We start from the raw sequence: 24,412 nt of genomic DNA on the forward strand, positions 1-24,412 counted from the left end.
GAACATTACCAGCCACCTGGTAAGTGGGCCTGTCCATTTCACCTGACTGGCCTGTCCTGAATCCCTGTTCACCGACTGACTCTGGCTCACTAGGGCAGGTGACAGGTGTGTCCCTACCTGTCCTGTTACCTTAGCCTCCTGACCTGCTGGCAAACCTCTTGCCACACAGAGCTCTGGCATAGATGTCCTAAACCCAGCTCAGAGCACGTGGCCTGTCTCAAAGGCCTGCTGAGGCTCCGGGGACCAAGTAGAAGGAAGGTCCATGGAGCCCTGTCCTGTGGAGATGCCCCAGTCTGCTCTGTCCAGCAGGACGGACACCACCACGTGCAGCCCACAGACAAGCTCTGGGAGTGTGGCTGGTCTCTGCAGGCCTCTTCCATCTTCTTCAGTTAAATGTAAGTGTGAGACAGCACGCTCTCCCACACCTCCATCCATTAGACAGTGGGTTCTTCACTCCAGACCTCGCCTTGGCTGTGCCCCTCCCCCCTTTTCTCCATCTCCCGTCCACTCCTACTCCACAAAGCCCAGCTTCACTGGCCGCTCTGCCATGAAGTTGCTACAATCACCCCAACTAGGAATCCCCTTCTTTCCCGTAAATCCTATAACAACATCTTTATCTTCTGATTAGCTCTTACTGAATAACAAATCACACAGATGTTAGCTTCCAAAGTGACATTGACCGATTCTTTATATCTTTTGGTTCCTGTGGGTTGGGGTTCAGAAGTTTGTTGACTCTGGCGATGTGGGCTCCCTCAGTGCTTGGTAGCCTCAGGGCCCCAGCTCAAGTGGCCTCATGAGTGTGACAGAAGTCACATTGCCTTCTCTAACTCAGTCTCTATAGTTCTACAGCCTCAGTTCTGTCTCATCCTGTGATCTACAAGCAAGTCACAAACCTACCAGGTTTAAAGGGAGGGGATTGTACCCAGCTTAAAGAAGGACTTGGAGAATGAGAGGGACTGAGGCCGCCATGTTGTGACACAGACCATAGGCACCTTCAGTTCTGGCCTCAGGCAGTTTTCATCCTTGTGTCTCTAGGGGGCCCTGCACATAGTAGGTACTTTGCAAATATTTCTTAAATAAATTAAGCTCAGGAGTATTACATCAGAGGGAAAGAAAATCTCAGCCTAGGTTTGCATTTGCCAGAGTGACAAAGTTCACAGCTAAACCAATGCGAGACTGCCTGGGACAGTCTTTAAAGTCAGTTCTGCTCAGCTCTGCCAGGAGCCTCCATTAAATTACAGGCATCAAGAGGAAGTACACTGTGGTGTCAGTGTTCTGTGTTTCTATTTCCCCTCTTGTGAGAGAGATTGAGAAGGCTGTAAAAACACAGAGCCACACATGGTGGTGCATATCTGTAATCTCAGCAGTTGGGAGATAGAGGCCAGCCTGGGCTTCAAAAGCAAGACCCTCTCTCCAAGAAATGAAAGTAAAAAGAGAGATAGAGAGAGAGAGAGAAGAAACACATCCTGACATCCTGATTTATCATCCACCTCTCTGTATATAAACATCCATGAACTAACCAACTTGTCATTAATGTAAGGCAGAAGTTCAGATCACTGTGGCCTGACTCGTGTACCCAGTTATCTCAACAAACATCTTTGTCATAAAGGAGCTGACCCTTTTTAGCTCTCTCAAAGAACAGAAACTTCCATTAACAGTGATCTTGTTTTGATATGTTGAAGTCTTCTATAAAATGTCAGGTGCTTGCAGTCGTGCAAGAGTTAGGAGGAGGGGAACACAGCTTTCCCGCTGTTTCCTTTCTAGGCTGCTCATAGATTGGTTTAAAACCTCCCATCTTGTGAGCATCATCCCTTCCAACAATGTGCCAGGCTTCTAATGTGAGCGCCCCCTGCTGGCCATACCGATAGGAATCCGCCATGGGACAGGTGCACAAAATGCCCTCCCTCTCTGTGGGTCTGTGGACTCAGGTGGGCCAGGGGGAACGTGCTCGGCTCTGCATAGTTCTCAGCTCTTCCTGGGGTGGGGATGGTCCACAGAAAGCCTGAGCTCTGAGGTCAGTCACATCCCACTAAATCCAAGGCCATGACCCGGGTTAGATACTGGGGGAGTCATTCAGTCTGTGAGCTCTGTCTTAGTCTGCTCTAGTTTGTTGTTGTTGCTGTAACTGAAATACCACAGACTAGAGAACTTGTAAAGAATAAAGTTTATTTGCTCACAGTTTTAGAGGTTTCAGGTCAAGGAACCACATCTGGTGAGGTTTTTCTTACCGGTGGCAACTCTACAGAATCCCGAGGTTGTGCAGGGCATTATGTGGCCAGATGTCCTAGTCCAGTTCTCCTCTTCTCTTAAAGCCACAGTCCCATTGGATCAGGGTCGCACCCTTATGGCCTCACTTCACCCTAACCACTTCCCTAAGAACCTGCCTCTGAATACCATTGCAGAACTAAGTTTGCACCCTCTTCCTACTTCACGCTTGGGATTGTTTCAACGTGAGTGTTGGTGGGGATGGTCAAACCAAAGCAACCTCAGTTATCTCATCTGCAATGTGGGATGGCTGTCTCTGTGTGCTTCCTGAAGTCACAAACTCCAAACGAGACCCGGTTCACAGTGGTAAACGCATAGGTTATTTCATTTCTGTGCAAAACATTTCTGTCCTATTTCTCACCCATCTTGTTCTCCTTCCCTACCTTTCTCTCATTCAGCTTTTAGTGCACCTGTGTCTAGACACATTTTATATAAATCCTTGCAACCTTCCTGAAGTCCTTTCTGACATGGCAGAATGCAATCATATCAACCTGTAAAATGACATGCCGTATACCTCATGTGACCTCAGCCCATAGGCAGCTGTGAGGTGCCCAGAAATGCAAGTTCTTCCCTCTAGCCATTCACCTCCCTGCCACAGCTGCTCACAGCACCCCAGATGTGGTCTTGGAGCCTTACAGCCACCACAATGGAATCACAGGATTCTACTTCACCGCTTTGTGATTTATCCAACAGCAAAGTAGATGATCAAAATTCTCCCGCTAGCCCCAGTGAGCTCCCAGGAATCCTCCTGGGTTAATTTCCAGCCTCTTCCTGGGTTTGTCCTATGGAATTGAGGGCAGCAAGAACCCACAGGACCTGCAGTGTCTGCCCTGTGCTCCTCACCAAACAGAGACATTCGGCCTCTTTGAGGTCCTGCACAGGAGAGGTCTTCAGCCTCCTCTGGGAGCCTTAGCATTGTCTGTCACACCTTCATTGTGCTGGGTCTGTTCCATGTGGTGTCACCTGGATACACAGTCTCAAGGATGCACCTGCTCGTCCTGGATCAACCCAGCATGAGGCAAGCTTGAATGCAGTTTTCCTCCATTTGCCACCCTCTGCACCCAGCTAAGTGGTTCTCACTGTTCCTTGTGTGAAATGGCCCAGATCTTGGGCATCCTGTCCCTTCGTCCAGATGTTACTGACATCCAGGACCTACCTTCCTTCCATCCTTCCTTCTTCCTTCCTTCCTTCCACCTGTCCTTCTTCCTTCCATCCTTCCTTCTTCCTTCCTTCCATCTGTCCCCTCGTCCAGATGTTACTGACATCCAGGACCTACCTTCCTTCCATCCTTCCTTCTTCCTTCCTTCCTTCCACCTGTCCTTCTTCCTTCCATACTTCCTTCCTTCCACCTTTCCTTCTTCCTTCCATTTTTCCTTCTTCCTTCCTTCCACCTTTCCTTCTTCCTTCCATCCTTCCTTCTTCCTTCCTTCCATCTGTCCCCTCGTCCAGATGTTACTGACATCCAGGATCTACCTTCCTTCCATCCTTCCTTCTTCCTTCCTTCCTTCCACCTGTCCTTCTTCCTTCCATCCTTCCTTCCTTCCTTCCACCTTTCCTTCTTCCTTCCATTTTTCCTTCTTCCTTCCTTCCTTCCACCTTTCCTTCTTCCTTCCATCCTTCCTTCTTTCTTCCTTCCTTCCACCTTTCCTTCTTCCTTCCACCTGTCCTTCTTCCTTCCATTTTTCCTTCTTCCTTCCTTCCATCTTTCCTTCTTCCTTCCACTTTTCCTTCCTTCCATCTTTCCTTCCTTCCTTCCCTCCCTCCTTCCTCCCATTTTTCCTTCTCTCCTTCCTTCCCCCTCTTCTCCCTTTCTCTTCTTTCTCTTCTCTGCTCTCCCCTCTCCTCCTCCTCCTCCTCCTCCTCCCTTCTTCCTTTCTTCTTCCTCCTTTTCTCTCTCTCTCTGGAACCTAGATTGCCCTCCAGCTCATGATCTTCCTGCCTCAGACTCCTAAATTCTGGGATTACAGGTATGGCTGGCTGCCATGATTGGCTCCATTTTTTTAAAGCACAAAGCAGGCAGCCTCTCCTATTGTAGCGTGTGGACTGATAAGGTGCAGTCTACAGTTAAGATCCACGCCCCCTTTCACGTTGCACAGTGGGGGACTCACATATTCCATCGTTCAGGTGACTTATTCCATAACTTACGTGGGCACCTGCCTGGTGGCATCGTGGCAAAGGAGTCCACACACTTTCCATGCCGGGTTCTAGTTACAGCTGAGACACAGTCACGAGGCTCCTTCATGAGTTGTCCTAAGGCTCTTACGGCCTCCCATCCAGAGTCTGGGGTGTGCTGCTCCCAGATCTATCACTAGTAATGACAGAAATGGAGGAAGAGGGAGCGGAGTAGCAGCACAGTGTCCCAAAAGCGACGCTTCACCTCTACTAGACACGGCTCATGTCCGCTAGTGGAGCCATTCCAGCCTTACGTCCCCTCGGTAGCGCTGCATTTGTCTCATTTCTCTGATCAGAGACAAGAAGCTCAGTCACAAAACTGCCGAGCAGTTGAGCCAGAATATCAGCCCTGCTCTGGCCTTACTCCAAGCTCCCAGCATTTCCATGATGTCCTGAGGTCTCTCACATCATGCACACACTGGCCCACACTCGCACACTCGTATAAACTCGTGCACACTCGCACACAAGCCCACACTCGCACACTCATATACACTCGTGCACTCACACACTCACTCTCACACTCATGTACATTCACTTATGCACACATGCTCATACACTCTCAAGCACGCATGCACACACACACACACACACACACACACACACACACACACGAATCAGAAATCTTCAGGTAACGCATTTGCCCTTCACGTCCGTGGTTGCGATTGCTCTGTGTGGCTAGGGGAACTGTCTGGAGAAGAAAGATTCCAAGACCACTCGTTTGAGGGCCTCACTCCAGATGTGGCCTCTTGGTTCCCTGAGGAAGCATTCTGTAGACACCTCTCAGTGGCAGGAGAGCTGCTGGGACAGACATGGTCCTGGACAGATGAGAGCTGAAGTGACTTACGCAGACCACCCTGGCACCATGAGCTGAGCTTTCCAGCTGTGGTTACTGGGCCACAAAGGCTCCTAGCTGGGCGCCACCTCCCGGGGCTGCAGGAGGTCCTGGTGAGGGGCCGTGTTGCAAGGTCTGGTCATGTCAGCAGCTCACAAGTTTATCTCGGCCCATTCCTGATGGGGACTTCCCGATTGCCCTACGTCTCCAGCCGGGTTTCCAGTAGCTCCCCATCCTGAGCAGGGATGCATGAGCAGGCATGAAGTCTCGAGGACCTGAGTGGTTGGTGAGTGACCCTCTGACGCCCTGGGAAGGGGGTCCTAGTAATTAACTCAGGTGCAATTTTCTTGTAAAATGAGTGATTTTGAAACCAGAGTTTTGGGATCTGACATTCCATATGCCAGGTCTGGCCACCCTCCCCTAAACACCAAATAAAGAGGCCTGGTGAAGGCAGAGAAAGGAGGCTATTATATGGCCCAGGACATGTCGTGTGAAGAGGCAAAGTAAACACTCAGCCTCATCTTCAGTCATCTTCAGGTACAGACATGAGTTACAGGTTTAGATAGACAAAGAACTGGGGACAGGGGACAAAAGGTACGCATAGTTAAACAATTCAGTTACAGGTGTGATCTGGCTGGTCATTATCTCGGTCGGTCCCCGTTGAGTTGTTATCTGGAGCCAGGCAGGTGGTCCATTCTGAGGAAGGTCTACTGCTGCATGTAGTTTCTATCCCTTGTCATAAAGATGTTATCAGTTCTGGCCTTTTTGGAATCCAAGGTGATTGCAAAGTGACTGTAAAGAGAAGAGCTTAGAGCAAAGACAGATAAAAAATGGAGGCAGGGATGCTAGCTTCTCTTGTTTTTAGTTAATTCATTGCCCAAGGAGTCAGTGCTTTTTCAGCTAAAGCAGTTTGAGCGTCTCTTACAAGATGAGAAATTCCTATCTGAGGCTACCACTTGCCCTTAAAATTCCGGAGTGGTGAAGACTTCACACATCTCTGAAGGATCGTTTTCCTTAGAACTAATGGAAGCCCTGTGGAAGTCCCCCCAGAAGGGGACTTGGGGAATGTGGATGAAAATGTGAGTTCTGAGCAATACAAAAGTGCACATCGGTCACTTTGAGGACTGCAATGGGCTGGATATGTGTGCACCTCCATCCCCAAAATGCATCACTGCAATTCCAGCCTGCCATGTGATGGTCAGAGGATGGGCAGGTGATGAAGTCATGAGGCAGAGCCCTCAAAATGGGATCACAGCCCTTATGAAAAGGACCCCAGAGAGCTCTCCTGGCCCCTTTCTACCATGTGAGGACAGAGTGAGGTGTCACTCTGGAGGTCCTGAGCAGAGCCTAGTCATACTGGCTCCCTGACCTCAGATCTCCAGCCTCCAGACCCATGAGCAATAAATACCTACTGTGTCTGAGCAGCCCAGGCAAAGGTACTTGTTAGAGCAGCTTGAGCAGAGATGAAGCTAGTTTAGGGATTAACCTGGCTTAGCTTCCAGAGGACCATATCTGGGGACACAGTGGGTCCTGGGGTAGACACGTGTGGGCCCATGGGACTATGGACCAAGCCACCAACTTGCCCAAAGAAACAGAAGTAAGGACAAAGGAGCAAGAAAGAATCTCTGTTATGTATAATGGAGGTGTTAACAGAGTGAGGACCAAAGAGGAGCTAAAACTCAGCCAAGAGGAAGGACATGTAAAGTGAGTCTGTCACATGTCCTTACTGGTAAGATGTAGTTAGGCATAGCCAAGCAAGAGATGGGTGGAGGTGGGTGAGACCATGACCAGCAAGCCAGAGAAACAGGAAGAAAAAAATGAAACTGGTGTCCCAGAGGTCTGTTGTTTCTGCCCAGACAGAGGGAGTTGGAGCTTTGGTGGGTAGGAGGCCTGCAGGGAAGGGGAGTCCCCTCTTTCCCACTGGACTTGGCAATGTAGGATGCACACCTAAGACTGCTGGCTGCCTAAGGATGCAGGACAAAAGGGACACAGAGGATGGTCTCAGATGATACCACCCTCTCCCCCGTGAGCAGCTGGCCAACCAGACATTCCTGCTGCATGAGCCAGTGAACTCCTTCGTCTGTGTTTGCCATCTGAGCTGAGTTTCCTTGAAATTAAGACCCCCGATAAGAAGGTGACGGCTTTTATAGACAGGTTCTTCACCCTTTCCAGAAGTGGCAGCACAAAAGTTCTATGATCTATGCAGTCTAGAATTTTAGAGGAGGTGCCTGGTATCCCTTGGCCCCCCAGACAGGAGTGGCAGACTAGTTGCTGGAGCCTCCCCAGCTCTGCCTCTGACCAGCCCTGTGGCCTCCCACTCCCCCTCCAGCCTCTGATCTCCTCTGCTGGAATTCCAGGTCTGTGCTCTAGTGCTGTTTAGAGTGAGGAGTGAAATGAGCTGGGCCCTCCCGCTGCTTTGCTGATGGCCAGAGAGCTCTCCCCCTCCCCCCAAAGATAAGGTTTGACACCTGAGGCTGGTGATGAACTATTAGGAAGCTATATTTCAGCAGGAAGATGCTGTGCATTGGATTTCTCAAATAGCACGGGTCTGAGCTTATTATGCCACATGGTGTAATTTTACTTGGGGTCCTGGTCCATTTTGCTGAGCAGTGGAAAGTGTCCTGAAGCAGGCCATGAGACTATGGGACAGAGCCAGACATGCCCACTGGCGTCCCAGCTGTCTGGAGCCGCTGACTCTGCAAGATCCCAGGAGCGAGGCCTTGTGACTGACTCAGGGAGGGCAAGGCTGGGACAGCAGGAGGGCAGAGGAGAGGTGGCCAGGGAGAGCGGCCACCTCTTAGCTTTTCCAGCTGCGATGGGGCTGATGTATTTTAAGCAAGGAAGTTAGCAAGCATGTAGCTTGTCTACACTGTCTCCAGTCTACACTGTCTCCAGCCTTCTGTTACAAGATGCAGGAGATTTGCTGGGCTGGTTCCAGGCATCTGAGCAGGTAGGATCCACCCCCTAGGGCCCAGTACTCTGAGCTCTGCTAATTAAAACATCCTCCCTGAGATGGGCCGAGACCCAAGTGACATGACAGGCCACATGGTGTTCTCATTCTACAGCTATCACAGAATTGGCGTGGGCGGGCCACTTCAGGCACTGCCGGCCTTGGAGGCTCTGTGTTCAAACTTATTCCATAGGATTCCAGTGATCACGTAGGACTTCTTTAATCGCCACCCTATGCATGTTTCCAAACTTGACTTGAATCCTAGCTTACTGAGAGCAAAGACCCATCCAGGTTTTGCAAGTAGCTGCTGCCCCTTGGTCCCAGCAGCCCCACTCACTGGTATGCTTCCCATTTCTTGTGAACACAGGGAAACACCTTTTTTTGTTGTTGTTGTTTTCTCATCTGTTACTTTGGAAGCATTCTGTTATTGTCCCCACCACAAGTTCTCTGATGCTCTTCCCTGTATGGATGGCTGCTTTGACCCTGTCTGTAAACTCAGCAAAGCAGATAGATGTCCCCTTTGCATTTCAATGAAAATGACCAATAATATAAAAATAATCACAGACATGAGAGTTAGGAGGGAAATTACTCAATAAAATTCTGGACATCTGAGTGCCCTCTGTTCCTCTTACAGTTTGTGATGTGTTAGCAGGTCATTTCAAAAAATTGTTACTTACTTCCAGGGTTGCAAAGTTAGGAGTTCATATCACTGCAGCCAGGGAGGACTTTGTGAGAAAGTTATTAGTGGACCTTAAAGGAAATTGTTCTGGTAGAAATTCAAGAGGTCCTGTTTGAAGAAGAGGGCAGGAGGACAGAACACTGGCTTTCTTTCACCTTGTGGTTTTCAACTACCAATCCAAGCTGCTGGGGAAGCCTGAAGATTTTCCCCCCATTGTCGAAGAGCCTCTCTGAGGAAAAAGCCAGCCGGAGAGGATGGAGAATGGCTGGAGAGACAGATGTGCCAGCTTTCTGTTGATCTTTGTCCTGTGTGCCCCCAGAGCCAGAGTTACACACAACCCATTTTAGTTTTTGAAAAATCAAATTTGGGAACAAATGTTATTCTGACGTGGTTAGGATGTGAAAGGTTAATCTTTTTTCTCCCTTTGAAAAGAAAAAAACTTGGGCTGATGGAGTGACTTAATGGTGGAGTGCCTGCCTACAAAAAGCAAAGCCCTGGGTTCAACCCCCAGTATTGCCACAACTTAAGGAGAAGAAGTTGAGGAGGAGGAAGAAGAAAAAGGAGGAGGGGGAGGGGGAGGAAGAAGAAAGAAAACAACTGTACCCAGATGTGCTGCCTCATTCATTTCCTCACACCCTTCAATAATTTAGTAACTCACAAGCCACGCTAGAAACAGAAGTCAGGTTTCTCGTGGACTGATGGCGTGGGCTTACTCTAGGGAGTGCCGTACCTTGTCATTTGTGTTTCCTGGCGAAACTTGGTTTGCCTGGGGTGCGCTGTCAGAAGATGTCAAAGTGGACGTCATGAGGTGCTTCCTTTGCAGTATTACTCAGCAGCCAAGGGATTGACAAGGCCCCTCCAGATGACTGTGGCACGAGGAGCGTAACTTCAGTTGGACTTGATTTCGCACCAGACGTTAAGATTTGACGTGAGCGAAAGGCAGAGCTCTGCTCTAGGATGGAGGGAAACAGAGAAAGAGAGCGAAGTCCATCTCTGTGCCCAACTGGCTGGTGTGTGATCGTGCTGTGTCCCTGGGCAACAAAACTGCCCGAGGTAGAGTGGGCATGGTGGGCAGTGAGGCATCTGCTCAGGGATGGCCCCTTGGGCTGCTGCCCCTCGGAGGCAAGTGACCGTGAACGCTGAAGGACTCAGGCCTGGCTCAAGCGGCTCAGTTTGCCTCTGCACAGAGCACTGTGGTCCACAGTCAAGGCCGGCAGAACGAGGCCTGACTCACCTGACTCCAAGCTGGGAGCACCACGAGTAGCTGATGAGGAAAGTACATGTGGCTTCATGTCCAGGACACACTGTCTACCACACTCTAATTGACACGAGGCACATGTAACACCCAGAAGACAAAACCTTAAATCAGGCAAATTAAACTCGGGGAACAGCATCACCCTGATAAGTTAATTCTTACAAATCCCTTACAAACCTCGGCTTCCCCACTTACTCAAACTCCACACTCAACTGGCTCTTTTTAAATTACTGTTTTTACTAGCTGAAATTGCAGAAGGAAAAAAAACATACTTCACTCCCTAAATATTCATGACTATCCAGTGAATGAATGATCTGACTTCATGTCTTGAAATGCTGAAGTTCTTGGCTTTTCTGGCTACAGAAAGGGAAGCAATCTTCATTTGATATGCAAGTAAGCCAAGATCAGAGATGAAAATCATGGCGAAAGCCTTATAGTCCCTAAGTTCAGACCCACCATTAGCCATGGAGATTTTTTTCTTAATTAAATCTTTTTTAAAAAGCCAATTGCAATGAAAAGAAATAACATAGTACCCTTTGTCATTTTCCCCCAATGGTGTCAGCTTGCAAAGCCATCAGAACCCAGAACCCAAGGTTGATTCATTAAACACACCCTTGCCCTGGAGGACCTCCCCCTTCTAACTCCTTCACCAGGATCTGTGCCCCACCTCTCTAATTTGTCATTGCAAGGCTGCTATATTGATGGAATGGTACTGCATTCAACCTTTCGGGAGTGGCTATTTTCACTCAATATAATCCTGTGGCAATCTGTCCAGGTTGCTGGACCTCCTGATAGTTTGCTCCATAACTGTGTGATTCCATGGCATGCATGGACTGGATTCTTATTAGCAACTCACCCATGGAGGGACATCTGGGTGGTTTCCTGTGTTGGGCTTTTATGGACAAAGCTGCCATGGAATTCACCATGTAGGTTTTTGTGTGAATATAAGTCTTTGCTTCTCTGAGTTAATTGGCCCAAAATGCCAACAATGGTTGTGTGGTTGTCCTTAAAGAAACCATCAAACTGTTCTCCAGTGTTGTGCCATTTTACAACTGACCAGCAGAGTATGGGTGGTGAAGTCTCTCCACCCCATTGGCAGTATTTTGATGTCTCCACCATTTTTGATTGTGGCGATTCCAAGGTGTGCCTCACTTTGCTTTTCTCAAAGGATGGATGATTTGAAAATCTTTCCTTTAGCTTATTTGCTATTGGTACTTTCTCTTCAGAGATATGTCTCCTCGTGTCTTTTGCTTATTGTCTAATCGGAGTTTTTGTTGTGACTGGTTTTTAAACTGTTGAGTTTCGAGAGTTCTTCATATATTCTAGACACTTGAACCTTGTTGGATCTGCAAATATTTTCTTCCAGTCTGTAGCTTGCCTTTTCATCCTTTTTATAAGGTATTTTGCAAAGCAAAAGTTTTAAGGAATACTTCTTTTCAAGTGTATATGGACTATTCTCCATGATAGACCACCTGCTAGGCCATAAAACATCAGTAAATTTTAAAGGGCTGAAATCACTCAAAGATGTTCTCCAACCACAATGCAATGAAATTGGAAACTCAATTGTGAGAGAAAGTGTGGGCAGTCCCCAAATGTGTGCAAGTTAAACAGAACACTCTTAACCAGCCAGTGGGTCTAAGAAAAATCACAAAGGAAATTAAAAAATACTTTGAGGTGAAATGAAACTGGAAACATTGTATAATAAAACTTATGGGATGTAGGATATGCAGTGCTCAGAGGGAAATTCATAGTTGTAATGACTTAAAAAGTAAGAATAGTTTCAGGTCAGTCACCTAAACTTTCCCCTTAAGGAACTAGAAAAAGAAGAACAAACAAAACTAAAACAAGCAGATAGAAGGAAAGAAGAAGATTAGAACAGAGATTAATGAATTTTGGAATGAGAAAACAATAGAATAATTGAACCCAAAAGTTAGTTCTTTGAGAAGATCAACAAGATTGGCAAACCTTCAGCTAGAATGACACCTGCACTGCAAAAACTCAAATTACTATAATCAGAAATAGAAGTGAGGACATTATTACTGGCCTTATATAATTATAAGATTATAAGGGAATCCTATGAACCATTGTGTTCTAATAAATTAGGTAACCTGGATGAAATACAGGATTTTAAAGAAAAACACAACTACTAAAACTGACTCAAGATGAAATGGAAAAATCTGAATAGACTTTTTTATCAGGGTTTGGAATCAGGGCAATACTAGTTTTGCAAAATCAATTAGGAAGTATCTCTTCCTCTTATAATTTCCAGAAGAGACCATGCCTAGTTGGGGTGAAAAAATTTCCCAGCAAACTGTCAGGACTTGGAGATTCATTTTGAGGGATTTTTAAATTGCCAGTTAAATAACCTTAATAGTTAGAGTCTATTTGAGTGATGTATTTCATAACGGGTGATTCATGGTACTACTGTTTTTGAAGAATTGACCTATTTCACCTAAGTTGCATAATTTGTGCAGGGAAGGTTATTGATGGCTTGCCCACTGTCCTTTGGGTGCACGTAGGGTCTACAGTGTACAAATGTCGGTAGCTGGGTTTTCTCTCCTTTTGTTCTTTGTCAGTCCTTCTAGAGATTTGTCGATTTTATTGATATTTTGAACGTGCCAGCTCCTTATTCTTTGATTTTTCATTTTTTCCCCTAATCTCTCTGATTTTTTATCTTTATTTCCTCCCTTATGCTAGATCTGGGTTTATTTTGCTCTGCTTCTTCTGGATTCACAAAGTAAAAGAATAGTCTATTAATTTGAGACTTTTCCTCTTTGCTTATATATATATGTATATATCTAGAACCCATAAATATTGATAACATTTATTTTCATTTTCTTTCAGTTCAATGTAGTTTCATTTCAACAGAAATGAATCCTAATGGAGTACAGGAATTATTTAAGACTGTGTTGTTCATAACACAACACAAACAAGAGTCATAAATCTCAAATCTAGCTTTGTCTTCATGATTTCATAATCACACCACAGTGCAATGTATTTAATAATCAAAGAAACAATAAAGTTAGGACGGCTAATTCACTGTGAAGATATATGACCAAGCACATCTACCTGGGCACCACATAAAAAGGTACACCTCAAATGTGGAGGCTTAGAAAGCTAGAAATAAAAGACCATGTGAAAGATTAGGCAAATGCAAATAAACTAAATCCAGAACTGTGGTTGAATATTAAACGTAGGTGAATTTGGGGCCAAAGCTGTTAGGATCAAGAACCTTCTGTATGGCTGAAGATAAGAACTCACTTTGATGGTATAATCTATAAATACCAATGTGTTAAATCACAGAAAATTCATAAAGAAAAAAGTGAAAAGAAATTGATGTAAAATAGAAGCACAAGACAGGTAGGAAAGGTCACTCACTTTTTTTAATCCATTATCAATCAAGTGATCAGAAATTAGGTGAAGCCATAAAAGACATAAATAACAATTAATAATGCAAGTCTAACACTGATTGCAGAGCAATTCGAATGCAAGAATGCTCAAACCCACATGCATGCAGAGATGAGAAATGCTGATTTTATGTCAGGTGATTAAAAAGAACACAGCTTCCCATAATTTCTATAAACTGCAATAGTAATTGAATTTTTAGTAAGGACATACTAGGCATATATGACCAACCTTCCCTATTGAGGGAAGAAACTGAAGAAACCTGGGAAAATATGAAGAAAAAAATAAAAAACTTTCTTAAAACTCAAATTCGTTGGTTTCTCAAAGCCATGAAATTACTGAAGAATGCAGGCCCAAATCCAGGAGAGGCCACACACCCAACTCTCACTGCCATTTTTACCAAAGGGCGTCTGCCAAATGGAAGAAGAACTAGTAAACTGAGCTGTGCCTTGGGAGTCTTTGAGAAGAAAAGTCAAAGGCCAGAGCCAGCAAGACAGGAAGCACCCACAAGTCCTGCCCTCAGGCAGCGCCCGCCTGACGGCTGTGCCTCAGTGGGTCCTCAGGAAATGGCTGTCTTGTTCAGCCAGTCCCACAACATGGTGACCAAACATTGCATCAGTGGCTTTGCAAGAACTGCCATGGCTGTCACAGATGGCACCAATGACAAGGGACAACCAAACTCAGATGGACCCTATTCCTATATTCAACCAAGAGAAGACTGTGTCCCTCCGTTGAAACCCTGGCTGTCCTCTCATACATATTTCCCTACGCTTGCCCTGCCCGGGAATGGAACCACTGTCCATTCCTAACCCCGCCTTGGGCTGGCCATGGCAACCAACACCTACAAACTTCTCACTCCGGCCAGCCGTATTTCCTGATCAAAGCATCAGAAACCTCTACTATAATTCGTTGGTGTGTTCTGTCAAAGGGGAATTTGAAGTGATATCAGTAGAGAAAATTACTGTTAAATGATTTATTTTTGAGCAAGGGAAATGAGGAGGAGAGGGCCGGGTGTGGAGGAGGAAGCCGGTTCACTCTGCTATCTGCACTCCATGTTGACATAGGGAAGGGGCTTCATGGCAGACAGGCCAGCTTCTCTGGAGAGGCCTAGGGGAGACTTTGGCCTGTAGCCCCCAGGACACCAGTGTCCACCTGCACAGTGACTTTGCCAGGCAAGTGTGGGGATGATCAGACGTGAGTTATATGCATAACGCCTGTGAGCTCCCCTTTGAGAAAAAGGGTGAGATCCAAGCCCCCTTTCCTCTTTGAGCAACACATTAGATGTTGTGCTGCAGGACAGTTAAGGCAGAAATCCAATCACTGAGCTAATTAGCACCTTTGAGTGGTAAGCACCCACATCACAGGAGGGTGGCCCTGGAGTGGAGCTCCAATTGCCCAGTGGCTGGCTGGCAGCTCACCCTCTGAGAAGGGGGACAGCCCAGGGCCCCGGGGTACCAGCAGCTGCACTGACTTCCTGTTCATCAGAATTTACCACCGTGCATACAAAAGAGGCCATCGCCTTTTGAAAGATAGCTTTCCAGTGGACCTGGTTTTAGAAAGAGTTTGGATTCCCTAAGGAGTTTGGGAAATGACTTTCTTTTGGCTTAATCCCACTTTAAAAATTGTTTATTCTGCCTCTGAAAATTCCATTTGTCCCAGGTCTTAAGGTGAAATTAAAATTCCATTTAGGGACCCGCCGTGCAGGCATGGGATTTCAGTCTTCATTAGAAATAATTTCGTTGTTTGTTCTATTTTCTGCCACCCTGGACTCTTCTACTTTCGAAGCTGCCAAGGGGGAGGACAGCACAGCCATGGCAGAGCAGCATGCTGGGGTTACGGCCTTTTTGACACATAGGTGAAGAGTCCTCTCCAGCCATCTGTAGAATCTGTGCCAAGCTCCTGCAGGATCTGCCTGCATGGTTCACAAATGTCTGAGGCAGAAAAGGAAGCAGAAGATACCTTGATTTCTGAAGACAAGACTTTTCATTTATTCAAATAATAATTCCATCCAAATGTCTTTTTATCTGTTCTGACTCACAATGGACAAGTTCACCAAAGAAGCTGTGTTCTGAGATTTCCTTGTAAACGCCAATCCTGATAAATGCTTGTCATTTGTTAAATTACAGTGAGTACATCAACAATCATGTTTAAACATAAGCCAAACACATGGCTAAGAGGCAACTGGTCTCTCTTGCTAGCAGGTGTTGTTGGGAACAGCACTTCAGAAGGAGCCTTATCTAGGACAATTCATTCAACAAGTGTTCATTGAATGAATACTGCATGCCGGCTGTAAGCAAGATCTCACCCTCATGCTACTTAGGATGTGGTGTAAGGGGCACATTACACCAGGTACAGTTGGACAATCACAGAGTGTGGGTGTGGTGAAGTCGAGGCTCCAAGGTCAGCCTTGGCTGTGCTAGTTGTTAGATCTGTGATCACGGGCACATGACTTCTCTCTGGGCCTCCATTCTGTCCCCTGTGAGAATGGGTATAACACAAGCCCCCATCTCAGAGGGATGAGGTGAGGAAGCCACGAGTCAATGCGCTAGAAGGTGCATGGCACAAGCAAGGGCCATGTGACCGTGAGCCACCATTGTGACCGCCGTCAACCATGATAAGTGCTCCGAAGGCGAGGTACAGCATGGGAAAGAGGTTAACAAGTCAGTCCTCCCTGGGCAGAGGTCAGAGTGGCTTCCTGAGGAATCGGTCCTTCCGCTGAGCCGTGAGGGACGAGGGGTCAGGAGTTGGCGTGCGTGGGGATGGAAGGTGAGGGCTGTGAGTGGAGGGAAGCGAGGCCGTGGTTGGCCGGGGGCCGGTAGGAGGGTGGGCATGTTGAGGATAGTGAAAAAGGAGGCTAGAGCCTGGAGAGCAAAGGGCCGGTTTCTTTTTTTCTTTCTCCTCTCTCCCTCTCTTCCTTTCTTACCTCCCTCCCTCCCTTCTCCCTCTCCCTCTCTTTCTTTTTTTCTTGGTGGTACTGGCGATTGAATTCAGGGCCTCGTGTTTGCTAGACAGGGGCTCTACTTGAGCAGTGCCCTCAGTCCTTTGCTTTTAGTTTGGTTGGACCTGGATCCTCCTACCTCTGCTTCCCAAGTAGCTGGAATTAGAAGCACGCACCACCTTGCCTGGCCATGTGAAAGCCCTTTCTTAATGGGGAGTATATCAGGCTTAACAATCTGAAATTGCCAGTTTTATTATGGTTGACTATCATCAGTTTTATTGTCATCAGTTTCACAGTAGACCCTAGAAATACTGATGACACTACTGCTCTATGTCTAAAATACAAAGACAGGACTGGCAGGGTACAGCCTCTCCAAACAGAGCACCTGCAACACCTACAAAGGGTTCCGGGGACTTGTGACATTCAAGATGAGTGGAGTTTTGGAGAACCCATGGGTTGGAGCATCTGTGTTGGAGGTCAGTTGGACAGACTGCCATTGATCAGTCACCTCTCAGAAGCCTGGAGTGAGTCTGTCGCTCACCGCCAACTCTCAGAAACAGTTGGTAACCCTTGATGGCTGTAAACCCAGGTGAGTTCAGAATTGAATAATGACCAAGCCTTTTCCAGTGGCCACTCGCCACAGTGCACACAACCCTCCTGGTCCTAAGCTTATATGAGCTGGCTTTTTCTCATGGTTCAACCTAAGAAAAGTCAATAGGTAAGGTGTACCCAAGAGGGGACAGCAAGTGGTGATGTTGACTACTTACTGCCATATTCTAAAATCAATTTGGCAAGAAAGAGGGCTGTGTGGCCACTGCGCTCAGATTCCAAAAGCGAGTGGCACCCCTGGAAGTCTAAGAACTTGCCTTTAGTTTGTGAATCTGGTATGTAGAATTGATAAGACACAAGGCCCTCCTCTCCAAACTGGAGGAATCTAACCATGACCTTTTGTGGCCCCTTCTAGTACAAAGCGAGTGGATAATTCCAACACGAGACTGGCGGTCCAAATTGAAAGGGATCCAGGTAAGACCTTTCGCTACACTCTTCTTAAACTTTCTGCTTATTTCATTCTACAGATGGATTCCAGCAGGGGGAATTAAGTGTGCCTAGTGCATTCCTTGGTAAACAAGCAAAATAGAACAAAATTGAGCAATAATAAACCATCTTAAGTTGGGACCACACGCCAGAGGACTCCTTTGTGCCCAGTCTTCCCTTAAAAAGTGTATCCCTCATCTGAGAGATCCCAGAGAGGGAAGGTACCATTAGGGCCCAGCAGGGGGGATGGAAATGCACCACACATCCCAGTTCTGCCCTCTCCACACAACCCCGGCCTTCCATAGAGAAGCAAGGCATTCTATCACCCCAACTCATCTGCACCCCTCCTTCACCTTCTCTGGGTGTCATCATCCACCCAACTAGACACCTGCTGTCAACAAACAGGCATCATTAGCAGCACCAAGTCCTGGTGAGAACACAGAGCTGGAACTCGGTCACTGCTGGGGACACACACACATGGCACAGCCACGGCAGAGACCAGCAACCCCATTCCCTGGCATTTGCTGGAGCGGTAAGAGAAGTAACACCTGCACTCCTGTTCATGGAATCTGTAGTGGTTTTACTCTTGATCACCCACACTGAACAGAACCCCAAGGCCTTTTGGCTAACAGATGGACAAACAGGCTGGAGCACACGTGTGCGAAGGAACACTGCTCAACAGGGAAATGATCACCTTGCTGGGGAGGGACGCTCCAGGACTCTGCCATTTTCAAGACTCATAGGCCAGGATCTAGAAAGAAGGAATTTTACCCTCTAGAAAGGGTTCTCCACTTAACCTGACTTTTATGTACATATATACATAAAACAGATGGACTAATTTATATACTTAATATAAAAATGTATTTATGTGTGGATAACTTATGTTATAATATTAAAATATATAGTACATGATACAAGTAGCTGTATCACAGTATATATACATATAGTGATGCTATTTAGTGACTGCTAATCATACCTCAATGACTGATTTAACAAACTACCCTGGAGTCACTAGATGGGTGTGTTCTTAAGAAAACATTTCTCTAAAGGATGCTGTGTGTTGCCTACTATTCAACAGATATCTAGTTGGCTCCTACTCCAGGTTGCAAATTCTGCCAGTATGGGATACAAGTTTAATCAGAACCAACTCTACACTGTCCTCATTGAATTTATGGTGCAGTGGAGAAGTCAAGTGTTAGTTAAACAACTGTATACTCATAAACACACAAACAAAAGTAAAATTCCAATGGTGACAAACGCTCCAAAGCAGAGGACCCCAGGGCTGAGCCTGTGGTTGGGATTTGTCCTGGCAGAGGGATCAGTGATGGTTTCATGAGGTGCCACTGAGCTGGGGCCTAGGGAACAGAGGTGGATAAGCCAAAGAATATGGAGGAGCAGCACGGCAGGGGTCACTATGGTCACAGGCCCAGGGTGGGAAGCTGTGTGTGGCTCACTCATCCAGAAGAAGTTCTGTTGCTGGGTAAAGGGTGAGGAGGGAGACAGATGTGACCATGTGTTGTCTCTTGTGTGACCGTGGTACTAGGTTGGCTCCTGACAGTCCTCACTCTTCCTGCGTATGATAAAGCAGGTGGTCATCCTCTCACAGGTCCTGCTGAGAAGTCTGTGGTACCTGAAGAGCATTGAGGAGGTTTACGAAATGGAGTTGGAGGGTCCCAAGTGACACATTCTGCTTTTCAAGTTGAAAAGCTCAGTCTGGCTACAGTGTGGAGATTAGTGAATAAAGACAGGCAAGCCACATGTGCAGGGACATCCAGGGATAAACACTGGCAGCTTGGTCAGGGCGGGGTAAAAGAGATGGAGAAAGGTAGAAAGACCCAAAGTCTACTTGAAGAAGGTGACGAGGATGCGTGGGAAAGAAGGCCCCCCCTTACAGCTGTCTGGATGGTGGTACCAATCATGCAGATGGGGAATGGGATTGGAGGGGAGGTGACAACAAGGGGCTCACTGACTTGGACATGTGGAAATCAAGGAGCATTTGAGACATACAGGAGAAGACGCTAAGTAGAGAACTAGGTCACGCTGTCATCCCAACCGAGCTCGGGGAGCAGGCACTCACTGCCATCTTCCTATCTGCCTTAGGGAACGAGGACAACAACCTCAACTCCATCTTTTATGAGCACCTGACAAGGACCCTCCAGGAGTCGCTGTGTGGGGACTTAGTCCTTGGCCGTTGGGGGAACTACAGCTCTGGTGATTGCTTCATTTTGGCTTCAGATGACCTCAATGCTTTTGTCCACCTGATTGAAACTGGAAATGGTCTAGTCACCTTTCAGCTTCGAGGACTGGAATTCCGAGGTACGAATCTCTTCATGGTGAGCACTGTCGGTCGAGTTCACGATCAGGCACAGCGTTAGTGAGAAGCCACCATGAAAGAGGAAGAACTGAATGCCTGTCCTATTGAATGATAACGGGGACATAGCTTTCACCCCCCTTAACCATGTCTTCCATGGACATAAACCCAGGTCAGCCAGGGGAATCATGACGTGAGACGGAACCACACGGAAACCTGAAACTAGCAAGTCAGGACACTGGGCTTGATCCTTCTGAAGCAATGGAGTACGTGTGGCTCCCCTTGGAGTTAGCCAAACCTAAAACAACCCAGTTCTGCTTGCTACAGGCTTCAGAGACTGAACAAATTAGTGTGTCTGAACTCTTCCTGCAAAAAGTTACGATAAATGGCGCCGTATAAAGTTGCCATGTGATTTGAATGGTTGCAGTGAAGATGTGATCGTCAATGACGATGTGATCGTCAATGATGATGCTCCCCAAATGGTCTTTGCTCCGTGGTTGCTGAGTCTGCTGGCTTTGGAATGTGTGGTCCCAGTTTTTCTGAGAACCAGAAGTTGGAGTTCAGTGGTGGGGCAGGTGGAGAGTAGCATATGACAGGCAAATAAAGGGGCACACTTGTCATGGCAGGGGAAGTGTGACAGAAAGGCAAGCAGGCTTCTGGGCCCTAAGTTCCTGCAGAGGGTGAGACTCTCGGAAGTGGACACAGCAGGACTGGGTGCATGCAGGAGAGGGGGCTCTGCACTTCCCCCTCGTTTCTAGGTCCAGTGTCTGGGTGGGTAGAGGGACGTTTAACTTAAACAAGGAGGCAGCACGAGGATCAGGACTTGGGACTGGGGTGGGATCCTTAAGGATCTCCCTTTTGAGTGTTTTGATGTTTAAATGCTCTTGATTCACCCAAGGGACATCATCAAGCAGCTAATTGGACACAGGGTCCTCTGCTCTTCAGGAAATGTTGGCTTGGTGATGTGGTGAGCACCAGGGCGGGTGCCGTAAGCACAGAAGTGAATGTCCTATTGGGGAGCTGGGTGCTCGTGAAGGACAGCCACACAGGGAGAAATCACTGTCACCCAAGATGAGTGTGGTGACCGTGTCCCCTAAAGGCTGCACTGAGGACCAGAGGAGGGCACAGGGTTCATATGGGACTTGGGTCAGCTTGGTAGATCTGGTTGGAAGGAAGGGGAGGGAGAGCTCTCCTGCCAAGGAATAGGGGGGATGACAAAGAGCCACCAAGTCGCCCCTGTGGCCTCCAGCAGGTGGCTGGGCCAATGCTAGGAAAGTGAGCAGGAGCAGGGCATAGCAGTGCCGAGTTCTCCGTGGCTCAGGCATGCCTTTCACTAAGCGTACACTGCTGGGATTTCCACCTTGAACAGCATTTCCAAAAGAGTATGGGGCTCCCAGTTCTGTGGGTGAGGATGTCTAAGCATTTGCTTTGTGGTCATCCATTCCTTTTGACATTCCATAATAACTTTGCACAAAAGACGATTTTTGTTCTGGAGGGGTTCTATGTTTCAAGCATGCATTCTGTGCCTTTCTGTGAACTTCAGGACTAGAAGGAGGGAGCTGGGTTTGAGCCAGGTTACAGTGCAGGGCACAGTGGACAGAGTCCTCAGAATAATGGAGAAGCTGTGTCTCCCTTAGAGTTTGCAGAGCAGCCAGAAAATGCCACAAGAGGTAGCAGAAATTGTCTCAGCAGAACTTCCCTTGAGTTTCCGAATGGCAGCTATTTTGAGGTTTTTCCAGTTTTCCCTGGAATTGCCAGGAAGAACTTTCAAAGATAACCTGGTTGAACAAGAGTTACAATTTCTGTCACAAGTTCTATGTCACAAGTTCTGTCACCAGTTCACCACATAGAACATAACAAATCTTTGAGTTTCTAACCAATCTTAGAAGTTGGCAGAACCTCTTCTGTCTACCAACTCCTCATCAGACGGGGTCCTTCTCCATCTACCCTAGGAAATGTCTGGGTGTCCCCTCCTTTCTAGCATCTATGGAGCATATCCAGCCAGTGCGCCACTAAGGAGTGAGAAGAGAAGTGATGGTGTACTTTCTCACCATTGTGTCATTGGCCAGTTGCTCAGGACTCACAAATGTAGCTGTGTCCAGCTGGTGATGAGCCAACCTGTAGTCCATGACACCACCTCTGGGGCAGGACACCAACCCTGGAACCTTTGACCCCTTACACAGGCCACATAGCCTCCAGGGGGGTGGACAACATGTCTTCAGGACTGAGTAAAGCCAAGTGACTTTGGGGGTCCACAAAGGACAGTGTGGAAACCGCAGGGCCCCTGCAGGGCCAGGCTCTGGGACAGGTGCCACCCACTTCTGCCATGTCCCAGTGGCCAATGTCATCTCCAAGAAGAGCTCAGATTCAGGTGTTTGAAAAGTGGTCCTGTGACCAACCTGCACTGTGGTGTGGTGACAGGGACATGTTACAGCAGCAGGCAGACTCTTGAAACTTCTCCAGGTGGAATACAAAAGGAGGCTCCCTGAGAGGTCTTTCTTCTTTGAGATAACCCCAGCAGCATGGCACCTGGCTATAGGTCACTTCACCATGGTAACAAAGTCTTGAGGAAAAATGCCACCACATCCACCCTGGCCCCACTCACTCTACAGTGGATTTTTGACCTAGTTTGATGGCAGTTTGGAACATGGGGACTCCAGAGAACAGGTAGCTTGACAGAACCTACAGTGTGCTTTGCCTGCAGGAAGACCCCTGCTGGCCTTTGTAGCTTTTGGCACAGATGCTGCGGCACTCCCAGAGTCCTGTTGTACCTCCTTGGGTATTTTTGTAAGCTTTCTGTCCTCATTTTACTTTTCTTTTGGACTTCCTATTTTCCCAAGGAGCAGGCTTTATTTTGGTCAAATTTAATATACTTCAGCAGAGCCTGGGGTTAGTCAGAATATAGATGGGTAAGGGTCTCTCAAAGTCTGCTGAGGAAACCAACGGGTGGTTCCTCTTCTTCTTGAAACCAAAGTGTGGTTGTTGTTGTTGTTGTTCTTCTTCTTCTTCTCACTCTTTCTCTCTCTCTCTATGAGAATGGACCCTTGGACCACACCCTCATCCCTGGTTCTTTCTCAGCTGGCCAAGCAAGGCCACCTACCCAAGGCCATGAGGCAAGGAAGTCCCTCTCTTCCTCCCCTGACAGTGATGCATTGTGTCCTTAGTTCTTAATTGCAAGCTTCAGCAATCAGATCCTGCTAACCTAAGAGAAGTGTTTAAGGGACGAGATGTCAGAGGGCACAGACTTGCTGAGTGGGATGGGAGGCAGGGTTGGTGGCTGTTGGGCAAGTGCCATGTCTAAAATCATATGGCAGCTGAGATGAAGTCACATCTGGACAGTGACTCAGGCATTGCTCTTACATCATCACCACCATGAGTGTGGGTGCTGGATGCAGCTGTCCCCAAGAACTGGATGGCTGCCCCTGCCACCACCTCCCTTCCAGGGTGCTTTCTGGGACTTGCTGTCTTTCTTTCTAGCTTATTCATCAAAGTCTGCTGTGAGCGTGTCGGATAGTCAAAGCCCAGATCACACGTGAGTGCTCTGGACAGTGTCGGACGTCTCAGTTCTCACAGTGGCAGATGGTCGTCTCTCACCAGGACTTAAGCTGTAGGTGCACTGGTTCAGGCGGTGCTAGCTGCTGAAACGAAGCTCCCGAGTGCTCACTCCATGGTCGCTGGACACCTGGAGTCCCATAGTGAGTGAAGGTGGTACGGCAGGTATGGTTCCGTTCTACACCCCTGGAGTACTGGCCAATGGGAGCTCTGCCTGCTTCCTAACAGCTGCTCTCAAGGTCACTTTGAGCATCGGTGTTGAGCTGGCAGGAGTGGAGGATTGCGTGTGGCTTGCTATTGGCCAGGCCGGGGCCTCAGAGGCATCATTTCTTCTACATTTCCCTGGAGAAGTGACATAACCACAAGACAGACTATGGAATGCCTTCCAAGTGAGTCCCAGGAGAGAAAATAAAGAGTTTCAGGGAACAGATAGTCAGTCTTTGTCACAGTGCACAATTTCCCAGCATAGAATAGAAGTTTCCATCCGTGTACCCCAAAGAATGACCAGACTCCATGCTGCATCCTGGTCCATGACCAGTACTGCAGTGGATGACTAATCAAGTCTGGCATCAAGAGTTCAATAAAGAAGCCATGCTTTCTAGCCTGTCTTGTCTGTTTCTACTTATGCCTTCTATTGTATTCTTTTTGGCCAGTGTATCCAAAAGCAGAAATAAACTCTATTCATGTCCACCTAAGAAAGCAGGACTGTAGTTCCGCTGGTATAGTTCAGGTGTATTTCTTGCATCTCCCCAGCCAGAGTTTTTAAGGGAACATTTGAAGGTTGGCAGGTGAATCAGCAACCTTAAATCAAGTCAGGGTAACAGACAAAGCATGTGAGAAGGCCACAGGGTGAGAGGCACCAAGTTCAAGGTTTTTCAAAAGAAATGGAGTCTGTTGAGTTGCAAATCCCAGTTAGCCATCATTCAAGCTGGTGGACACAGAAAGATGAGGAAATGACAGCTGGTTTTCCATAACCATCAAAAGCTCCCAGTCAGTCCTCTTTCTTCTAGCTCAATGC

At 47.4% G+C, this 24,412-nt stretch overlaps 1 protein-coding gene across 5 annotated transcripts in view; it reads left to right on the top strand.

The window, feature by feature from the left end:
* The window catches only part of Pcnx2 (pecanex 2), a 192,747-nt gene that overhangs the window by 127,082 nt on the left and 41,253 nt on the right, over window positions 1-24,412 (top strand). For 4 of the 5 annotated variants that reach the window (XM_074056857.1, XM_074056858.1, XM_020182141.2 and 1 more), the window contains 2 exons: window positions 17,461-17,519; window positions 19,632-19,847. In XM_074056857.1, the coding sequence (XP_073912958.1) occupies window positions 17,461-17,519; window positions 19,632-19,847 (275 nt within the window). Of the gene's footprint in view, window positions 1-15,343; window positions 15,661-17,460; window positions 17,520-19,631; window positions 19,848-24,412 lie in introns of those variants that run through there. The other variant, XM_074056860.1, reaches the window with a different exon arrangement.

Source organism: Castor canadensis, chromosome 15 (assembly GCF_047511655.1).
Source record: "Castor canadensis chromosome 15, mCasCan1.hap1v2, whole genome shotgun sequence".
NCBI lineage: Eukaryota > Metazoa > Chordata > Mammalia > Rodentia > Castoridae > Castor > Castor canadensis.